Source organism: Alligator sinensis, unplaced genomic scaffold, assembly GCF_000455745.1.
Source record: "Alligator sinensis unplaced genomic scaffold, ASM45574v1 scaffold996_1, whole genome shotgun sequence".
NCBI lineage: Eukaryota > Metazoa > Chordata > Crocodylia > Alligatoridae > Alligator > Alligator sinensis.
In genome coordinates, this window is record NW_005842581.1 from 249,755 (window position 1) to 260,452 (window position 10,698).

Genomic DNA, 10,698 nt, shown 5'->3' on the forward strand with positions numbered 1-10,698 from the left:
CGGGGCACCAAGGGGTAAAGCAAGGGGTTTTGTGGTGTTTTGCCCCCGGCCTCGGTTCTTCCCTCTCCCAGCATTGTTGCCAGGACTTAATGAAATATGAAATGATGGTTTTGGACACCCCAAATGATGGTAGTTGCTAAAAAAAAAAAGGTCCGCTGAAAAAAAAAATGTAAAAAAAAAAAAAAAAAAAAAAAGTATGTGAATAAGTCTTATTAACTTCCTATCGCTCACGGTAAGTTAACAGGGAGTGAGCAAGAGCTGGGTCATCAGAATTGAAACATTTCCTTTATTTTGAGGCTCAGATCAAGTATCGGTTCCTCAGCTTCTCGAGGGCTAGGTTGAGTGTAGGGAGGGTCTCGAGTCCCGGGCTAAAGAGTCTGGGGTGGAGGGTGATTGTAGTTTCATAGTTGTTAGGGGCTGGAAGGGACCTTACAGCTCATCAGGTCCAGCCCCCTTGCACTTGGGCAGGAAAGACTGCTGGGTTTGGTGGGCATCTGAACCCGAGCCTCTGGGCTTGGGTCTGCACGTAGGATGCCTGCCAATGAGTTTGGGAGCATCTGGAGTCCCAGGGTGAGAGACTGGGACAGAGGATGCTCACTAGTTGTCACACTATATGTGGTGTTTAGGACTATTGAGTTTTGCGTGCTCAGTCAATATGGTTTTTGGACCGATTGAGTTTTGCTCAGTTAATACGACTTGGAACTGATTTGACCTGGAACACGAAATATATTATATAAAAAAATGCTTTATTTCAAGGCAGGTAGTCATAAGAAAGTGCTGGCAGCAAACCCAAAAGAGACTGACTTGGGTTTTGCATATGCTGCATCAACCAGTTGCCTCAAAAATCATTGTACATTTTGGGCACTTTTACTATTATTGATCATATGTCGTACAAGGGTTGAAATTATCATACAGATATAATAATTATTGTACACCTGGCAACACTGGCCAGGGGAAAGGCCCAGGGATGAACTGTCACCAGGTGCAGGGGAGGGTAAAGCAAGGGGCCTGCTTTGACTTCGTGTTGCTTTCCCCCTGCCTTGGCTCTTCCCTTTGGCAGCTGGGTGAGAGCAGTTTGCAAGCAGCAGCAGGGCGTGGAGTTCCCGTTGGGCCACTGTGGGGAATGCCCAGAAGGGGGAGGGCAGGCACTGTGTTGCTCTTTGCTCCCATGAGAAGTGTGCTTTATTTTCTCTGGGAAATGAAGCTCCAGGGCTGGGTCCCTCGTTGGGTACCCCAGGGGATTGGCACCTAAGGAAAACCAAACCTGCATGCACTTATCCCCATGAGCCAGGGGTGCTGTGTCCTGGCTGCTTCTGCTGCTGAGATGCATGTGTTTAGAGGTCATATACCCCGTGGGTCTTTGTGCTGAGGCACTGGAGAACTTTCCCAATGGTTTGTGGCAGAACTTGTCCTTTGTGTGGGGGGGGAGGGGAAATGGAAGGGAAGGGCGGGCAAGGGCTACCAGAACTCGGGCAACCTGCCTGCATTCTCACTGCAAGGATTTATTAGGGTGATGTCTTGTATTGGACCAGTTAAGAAATCCTTGCCTCTTGCTTTAATTTCTGGACCATTGGTGCTATAACATCACTCTTACACTACCATTCCCATTGCAAAGTATACAGGGTTCAGTGAACAGTAAGCGAGAGTCTGGGTTCTAACCAGTGCTCCCAGCTTGCCAATTATGCTCCCAGCTTGCTGATTACAGGCTCCAACACTCCCAGCTTGTAAGCCTGCCAAGATAAAAACATACCTAACCATACATCAACGGTTTTTCTTTATATATGGCAAAGGATACTGGCCCTAAAACCTGCATGTGAATCTGAGTTATACTTGCTAATGTGATTTTTTTGGAGAAGTCTTTTAACCTTTACAGCCTTATTTTTTTTTTAAAGGCAATAATAATTTGCTTCCTTCCTCATGGGGTGTTGAAAAACAAAATTCTGTTTAAGAACTGTGTATGAGTATCTCTGGTGTTTAGTTATGTGCATATACAGTAGAATTAACCAATTTTAAAGGTAGTTGAAGCTCTAACTGGAGTCTGATGCCCGTTTTGCAGGAAAGTATGAGATCTCTTTAATTCTTGGAACCATCAGTCAGTAGTTTACAAATACAGTACTTGGTACCACCAAATTGTTGGTGCTTTCAATCAGTATTCTACAATACTATCTTGGTAGCCCAAGGTAGTTTTTCAAGTAGCTATATGAAGAAAGGGCAATAGAAGGAGCTCATTTACTCTCCTACAGCGACACTGAATGCTGGAGTAGATAGTGAGGATTACGTTGTAGAGATACAGAATAGACACCCAAGATTAAGTTGACACTGTGAAGTCAGAACAAATATCCAAAGTTAGACTCCTGCTTTACTTGCTCTTTTTTTTTTTCCATCATTGGTGAATTCTCTATTACTTATTTTTTTTCATATTTATCTTCTGGTTCTATTGAAGTAGGAAGATAGGTTAACAATTACAAACTTTTGCTCCAAAAATGTACCACCTGCTGGTATTCTTTCTGATCAGCTCACCTTAAATGCTCCACCATTTATCTGGGCTGTAAGATAAGGTTAAAACAATACACAGATTTCAGAGCCAGTACTAGGTACAAGGAAGGAATGCACTTTCTGATAAAGGGAAACAAAGTGCAATGCCAGAAGATAGTTTTGCAATTTGTTAGATTTGCAGGGAGAATGAGGCAGCAGCTTTTTTGGCTTGCCTCCACTGTGACTGAAAACTAGTGGTGTGGATAGATGTTCAGGTACTTATTGTAATTTACATCTGTATGCAAATATAATGTACATGACTCCCTTCTTGTCAGCACAAAGGCAGAAAAGGATCTTGGAGTCATTATAGACTCCAAGATGAACATGGGCTGCCAATGTGGGGACGCAGTCAGGAAGGCTAGCCGCACCTTGTCATACATCCACAGATGCATCACAAGCAGGTTCAAGGAGGTGATTCTCCCCCTCTATATGACATTGGTCAGGCCACAGTTGGAGTACTGCATCCAGTTCTGGGCGCCACACTTCAGGAGGGATGTGGACAGCATTGAGAGGGTCCAGAGGAGGGCAACTTGCATGATCGGGGGAAGCAGGGCACGCCCTACGAGGAGAGGCTACAGGACCTGGACCTGTTCAGCCTCCGCCAGAGAAGGCTGGGAGGGGATCTGGTGGCTGTCTATAAACTGGCCAAGGGAGACCAGCAGACAATGGGAGAGTCCCTGTTCCCCCGAGCACTACTGGGAGTAACAAGGAATAACAGCCATAAATTGACGGAGGGTAGATTCAGGCTAGACATCAGGAAGCACTACTTCACAGTCAGGGCAGCTAGGATCTGGAACCAACTTTCAAGGGAAGTGGTGCTTGCTCCTACTCTGGGGGTCTTCAAAAGGAGGCTAGATGGACACCTTGCCAGGGTCATTTGACTCCAGCATCCTTTCCTGCCCATGGCAGGGGGTCGGACTTGATGATCTGCTCAGGTCCCTTCCAACCCTACCAACTATGAAACTAACTATTACATTGAGATCAGTAATGAACAGCTATGTAGCTGCCCTGGGGTATGAGACACCATGCCATGGGGCAGTAGGAAGGACAGGTATTTTGCTTGCTTGTATTTAGCAAACAGTTTATCTCTGAACAATCTTGGAGAGACATCTAAACTATGTAATTTATGCCAGTAGAATTCTGTGCCTTAGTCTTTTTGGAATATTTCCCCACCAGATTTGGTGGAGTTACCCTGGTTTAGGGGATTGTGTTATCTGTTGTCCTTTTATGATAGTGTAGGTGCTCATAGTACCTGAAGTCCCAGACTAAAGAGTCTGGGATGGAGGATGCTTGCCTGTACTTTTTGGGGGCATCCAAATCCCAGGACCTCTGGGATTGGGCCTGCACATAGGATGCTCCCAAATCCATTGGCAGGCATCCTAAGTCCCAGGGTGCCTCTAGAGGCTGGGACAGAGGATACTTGCTGGTTGTAGCACCGTACATAGTGGAACAGTTGCATTCTGCTCAATCGATATGATTTGGAACTGATTTGGCTAATTTGACCTGGAACACAAAATACATTAATAAAAAAATGCTTACTCTGTTCACCTCTGAATCCTAAAAAATTAAAAGGAGCCAGGCATCACTGACCTAGTGCTTAACTCTTTTTAAGTGTTTAATAATAAACATTTTTTTTTCAAGCATGCACTGTATAATTTCTGTTATCACTGAAATTCCGTATTTACCCAAATCCAAAATGACTTCCAATTTAAGACTGTCCCCCCACTAATAAGATTTTACACATGGAAAATTATAAATTTGTTACAATTTTCCATGTAAAGAATCTAATTAGTGGAAGGGTGTCTTAAATTCATCCCCTCACTGCCATGGCTGGGGTGAGGAGCAAGGCCCCTTCCCCTTGTCCTGTGTACCTGTCCTCCACGTGCTGCCCCACTCCTCCCCCCCACCCCCCTTTGCTGCTTACCCACTGCCAGGCACCTCTCTGCCATGTTCCCCACTGCTGTCTGCCCCTCACCTTTGCCTCCTGTGCTGTTCCCCCCTGTTATCTTCTGTTGTAGCTCTGTTTCTGCTCCAGGGTGGTCAGTAACAGTGTGGCCTCAGCTTACCCCACAGCCAGATGAAAGCAGTGTTAGCTCCTGGCTGGACTGGAGCTGGAGTAGAAAATAAGGGGGTAGGGGGCAGGTGCAGAGAGGGGAGTAAGGAGTTGGGAGCCAGGCTGCAGGGCAGGGGAGGGCTGTAGGTCCCTCCTCCCCTCCACTTCGTGTTGTCCCCTGCTCTCTCCCCAGCCATGTGCCTTCTCCCCTGCTAAATGAGCCATTCCAGACTGGGGCAGGCAGCAGCTCAGCCCCAGGCTTCAGCCCCAAGCCCAGGGCCAAAGCCAGAGCTAACTTGCCACATGCCTTGGGCTGGTACTTGAATCCAAAGCAAGACTTTTTTTCCCCCAGCCTGATTGGGTAAGGGGGGAAAAAAACCTCATCTTGGATTTGAGTAGATATGGTACTAGAGTTATGAAAGTTTTTACTAGGGTTAATGCATGCCAGTTGCTCTGATATTATAAATCCACATAAATCTGGGTTAGAAAAATAAAGGCTATATTTTCACCTGAGTCATAGTAAAAAGCATTATGCTTTGGCCTCCTAGACTTAAAATTTAAAAAAAGAACTGACTTTATGCAAAATTTGCTACTAAACAGATTTTTGAAGTAATCTGAAAATCTAACAGGTCACGTTTTAATGAGAGAATAAACTCTCCTAATAAGCCAGTATAGTGATGAAAGTTAAAACCTCAGTTGGAAGCAGATCAGATTACCAAATGTATTGAAGCTATTTTAAATATTATGACAGTCTGACATCTCAAAAGGAAGAATTTTGCAGGCGGGATATATTGAATCCTTTCAGGAAACTAATATACGCTATAGCAAGAGAACAGTAATATTAATATTTCCTGTAATGCTTTGGCAATGTTGTTGTAAGGAAGGAGTCTGATAGCAATCTTATTTTTTCGCTTATTTTTTAGAAACCTTTCAAAATCGAGCAAGTTTCTTGCTCTGAAGAGAGTGAATGGCTGGGATTGATGGCATTTGATAAATGAGCTTGGGCTCATGAAAGCTTATGCATCTCTGATTTATAGAATAATAGTCTGTAGGTGCTTCTAGATGTTTTATCAACTTTTTTGCTTTTCAAAACATCTGCTCAAACTTTCCTTGGTTGGCATTTATTTTCATGACTCGGCATGCTAATTGTAATGTAGAAACTGATTTTCAGTTTGACAATTATTGAAAGTGTAATTGTGGTCAAAATAATGAGTTTACTAGGTGTACATGACTAAAGATAGCATAGAACAGGGGCGGCCAGCCTACGGCACGTGCCACGAGTGGCATGGGCAGCCTGTGGCATGTGGTATGTGGCAGATTGGGAAGGGGACAGGCAGCGCAGTAGGGAAGATAGGGCAGGAAGTAGAAAGCGGAGTAGCAGATCGAGCAGGGGGCAGAAAGGAGAGCAGTAGGTCATCCAGGGGAAGGGGGTGGGAATGGCACTCAGTGAGGGTACTGAGCTAATTTGTGGCACACTTGCCAAAAAGATTAGCTCCAGGAGGTATGTGTGGAGTTCATATCCTAAATATTTCTCAGTACTGTTTATTCTGGCAAAATGTAAAATTAATAATACTGTTTGCTGTTGCTGATCTTGAGAATGACATCTATCAATGAAAAAAAGTAATTGTATAAATTTCACACTTGCTGCTTGGGAAAGTTGTAAACCACAGTTTAATGAGGCACTATGGTATTCACAGCTGAGGAGGGGATAGGGAAAGCTGGTGAAGCTGGAACAGCCAGCTGACTGGAAAAAAGCTAATGTAGTTGATACGCCTTGCAAGCCAGGAGATTTGTGGTTTTGGTTTTTGAAGTGATTCACCTCCTCCCTTCCAATTGCCAGATGGGTGTAGGAGCATCTTCACATTTATCAGGTTATACGTTTACTAACCATGGGGAGAAGCTCAAGGCTGGGGACAGAATTAAGAACCTCAGCATCCTTTTGCTCATCTTGGGGGGTATATGCTATGGGAGGAAAGAAGTAATAATCATTTAAAGGGTTCATCTTTAGTACTGATATATAACTAGGAGATTTAATTCTTTTGCCAAGCAGGCATTTGGTAAATTTTCAAGCCCCAACTCTTTAACAGCTGCCTTTACTGCTCTTGTGAGAGAGAAAATATTCATAGTATGCCAGTTGCATACAATATGTTTAGTGCAATTTCTGTGTCAGGATGAATTTAAAAAACCCAGGAAAACCTGGGGTTTATAGTGCTTTTAACCTTATGGGAAAGATGTATCAAACACTGTACCTTTATTGAACTTGAATATAAAGAACTTGTATGATTTCTTGGCTTTTATATATAAGCAGGCAAGGTAATGTCGCAAGAGATTTATTTCTAAATGCAAAGTATTACTGACACAGACAGTCTTGCATCAGAAATATGAATCATTCATACCACACAGCTTCTAAAACTTATAAAATATTAACAGATACGAACTTCAAAGACACTGAAGTTTACAACAAGCCAAGTGTAGGGAAGAAATCTAGATTTCACTTTTCCTTTGGATTGTGAGCAGACCTCCCTGGGAGGAATTATTGGGAGTTACCTAACTTGGCTATGTATCTTTATATATCGCTGAGAGTTGTGTAGATCCTAGTGTCAATTTATTTTGTGATAGTTATTTGTTGTATTCTTCCATAACTTTTTCTGGGCTAAACAGGCACCCCCCACTTAGTGTTCTTAATTGGTTCTTGAAAAACCGAGCATTAAGCGAAATGAGAGTTAAGTGAAACCGAAAGTATTTGACAACCCTAGATGGCAACCACAATTGTTTTCAATGACCCAAGATGGCGACCACGAGCATTATACTGAAACTTGCTGAGCGCTAAGTGAAATCAAACATCAATTTAAAATGAGCGTTATAGTGAAATAGCGCTAAGCAAAACAGCGTTAAGCAGGGGTTGCCTGTAGTACAGAGTTCTATAGTTCTAGCCTAAATCATAGTTCGTGCATTGTGCATCACTGCAGGTAAGAGCCAAATCTTGGACCCAAATAAGTACTTAAAGCTGAATTTTGGATATATACCTGTATTTTTTTAAAACCACATTTTTACTTGTGGAGCAGTGTGTTCATTTTGAAATTATGATCGACTGCAACCATTTATGGACTGCTTCAGTGCTTTCCATAATATCTGGAGTTCTAGACTAAAACTGGGATCAGGATTTTAACCTAATGAATGTTCTCCTCTGAAGACCAATTAAAATTAATCTAAAGTCATTCTTCAGTGTTTGGATTGGGAGGTTCATTTGGTTTTTTGTTTAGGTTGGTCTTGTGTAACCTAAATTTGACCAAACTTGTTTGGAGAAAGGACACTTTTTCAAGCTTTCTGCTATTAGCAAATGTGTCGACAAATTTTTTTAGTAATAAAAAAGTGATGATACTCCTAAACTTTTTGGCCATGTTTTAAGTATTTAGGACTCCATGATTAATGAAAAATTAATGAAAGAGTACTGATAAGGAAGAAAAACCTAAGCATTAAAGCCATGGCAGGATTCCTGGACAATTTCCGATGGCCAGAATGCGAGTGCATCGATTGGAGCGAAAGAAGAAATACAGTTGCTTCAGTGGTTGCAGGTGTCTTGGTAGGTATTTGTATAAAAAGAGAACGAGCCCAGATTTGTCAGTATGGCTAATGAGGCAATGGTGCTTTTTTTACATTTTCAAAGCTTCCTAAATCAAATCTGCTAAACTTTAGTGCTAATTGTGTTTTTTTTTAAACAATGTGTTTCTTCATTATTTTTGTATGTTCATTATTTAGTAAAAGCTTTACCACTTACCTGGATTTGCTAAATTTTTGTTACAGTTTTTGCTGGCGGGGAGCATTGGCTCAAATTGCTGGAAGGTATTTAGCACAGTGGTGTTCATGGTTTTGGCCTGCAAGCCAAATGAATGGTACAGGGTTTGTCCGCAGGCCAGATTGGGCCCTGTGTTGCCCCCATAAACTGGGATCAGGCTCTGGGGGCCCATGTTGCCCTACCCACCTGACTGATTGCATAGGGCCACAGCCTGTGGGGATCCTCAGATCCATAGGAGCCCTGGAGGCTGTATAGCATGGTACCAGGAGCCAGAGGTTGACCACTCCTGATCTAGCATAATAAGATAAAATCATATTTTATCTAGCTAGATCATGTATAGATTGAGAACTTGAGTTCTGCCTTTCAGAATAGACTAAGCCGTATGTTTTCTTTCAATTTTTATGAAAAACAAGTGTCTAATACCAGATACTGCTTTGGAAACATCAATATTGAAGGTTTACTCAAGTTCCTAGTTTTATAGAACATATATCTATATATCTATCAAGGAATTTTAGAATCTGATTCTTAGCTAAAGAAAGGTATACTTATGAACTAGGTTAGTGGTATGTAAAGGATTGAATTTTTAGCATGCTATCTTGTCTGTCTGGACATCTTTCTGTTTTCACAGTACTGTGAGAGAGTTTCATTGTCACTCTAGTTTTTCACAGGCTGGTGGATAATGATAGATGCTGCAGTAGTATACCCTAAACCAGAACAAATGAACCATGCCTTCCATACCTGTGGAGTGTTTTCTACACTTGCCTTCTTCATGTAAGAGAGCATTTTAATTGCTTATTAATATATTTTTAAAGCAACAGTTTAACCAACATATACAATGTGTTCAAACTTTGGATTGCGAGAATTTTTTTTCTGGATAATTCCAGAGGTCTGTTTCTATATAATATATTTATGTATTTGTTTGTTCTTTATCTAGTAGAAGTTAATTTATTTTTTCCAGAGTTTTAAAATTTGAATTCTTCAAAACTGATGTGCATCTTGGCTCAGTATAAGGAACCAGGCATTTCTTTTATACGAGTGATTCTCTGTCACTAGTATCTGGATTCCTTGAACAAAACTCCCACTGTAACGTTCAGTAACTCATATTAACACAAATTGGGAACAATTTTTTTTTCTACAGCTTCTTTGCGGGGAGGAGGGGGCAGGGATTTCGAGAAGGGGAGTCCTAAAACTCCTGTAAATGGCACTGGCTTTTTCAGTATAAAAGGGTTACATTAGAGAGATACAATTAGTCAGAGAATGTCCTTTTTAGTGTTGTCTTTGTCACCTTATCACTCTTTGGGGTGCCTTTTATATCATATTCTTGTTATATCATATAGAATTAAGTTTTCAGTAAAGCATTTCACTGTTCCCAAGCTCGTATCCTACAGGTTGTAGGAGAACAGACTTCTATCTCTGGGTGGTCCCTGTTGACTTAATTGAAATTCTGCTTGAATGTAGAGATTCTGCCCTGTGGATCTAATTGCAAGATGAACTAAATGAAGATCTTGCATCTAGTCTGTGGCTAGAAGGGAATGACATAACAAGTAACTTTCTCAGGATGTTTTTTTCACGTTTTCAGAAGCTTTATTTATGTTTAAAATTTTTCTTAAGGTTTTACTAACATTTAAAAATCTCTTACTTGAGTTTTATTGTTTTTGTTCCAGGATAAATGCTGTCTCAAATGCACAGGTGAGGGGAGACAGCTATGGTGATGGGTGTCTAGGAAGAACAGGTAAATGAGTGTAGTTTGAAAGGATGGCTGGATTATTTAATCTCTTTTAAAATGCCCACTTAAATTAATTAAAAAATATAATTGATTTAATAAAAATGTCATAATTTTTTTCCTTACTTAAGTTTAAAAAAAAAAAAATCTTCTGTCTGAGACGCACTTTTTTTGGTCCTGTCCTGCTCCCTTGTGTCCCCCTTTGTGCTCTCCCAGTTCTTGAGATTTAAAACAAATTTGGAACTTCCTACTAAAGGTGACATCCAGAAAAATCTCAATTCAGTGAATTAATTACTGGGATGTCTGGTGTGGACATTGAGGAATGAAATCCCTGTGTTCTACCTAAGACAGTCCTGAGAAGAGAGGGGGAGGGCCTGCAATCTTTCTGAATCTTCCTCTAGGTTATGGATTGGAAGAATAGCTTTTGTTCTGACATGCTGCCCATAAGATGGTTTTTGTGGATCTGTCAGCAGCTCTCCTGTTCTTCTCAGATGTTTCCCTTTGCGCTGTGTTTTTTGGAGCCTGCGGGGAAACTCATTTGAGGGATGTAGAAACTGCTCCTCCTGAGCCTTCTATATCACTTGCTTTTGT

The 10,698-nt window shown here is 41.5% G+C and overlaps 1 protein-coding gene across 1 annotated transcript in view; it reads left to right on the plus strand.

Annotated features, from left to right (window-relative positions):
- The first annotated feature begins 6,444 nt into the window (after positions 1–6,444).
- Positions 6,445–10,698, plus strand: part of TMEM50B (transmembrane protein 50B) — a 13,162-nt gene continuing 8,908 nt past the window's right edge. The window contains exons 1-3 of the mRNA XM_006032656.3: positions 6,445–8,171; positions 9,043–9,155; positions 10,049–10,116. Of these exons, the coding sequence (XP_006032718.1) occupies positions 8,073–8,171; positions 9,043–9,155; positions 10,049–10,116 (280 nt within the window). The 5' untranslated portion in view covers positions 6,445–8,072. The remainder of the gene's footprint in view (positions 8,172–9,042; positions 9,156–10,048; positions 10,117–10,698) is intronic.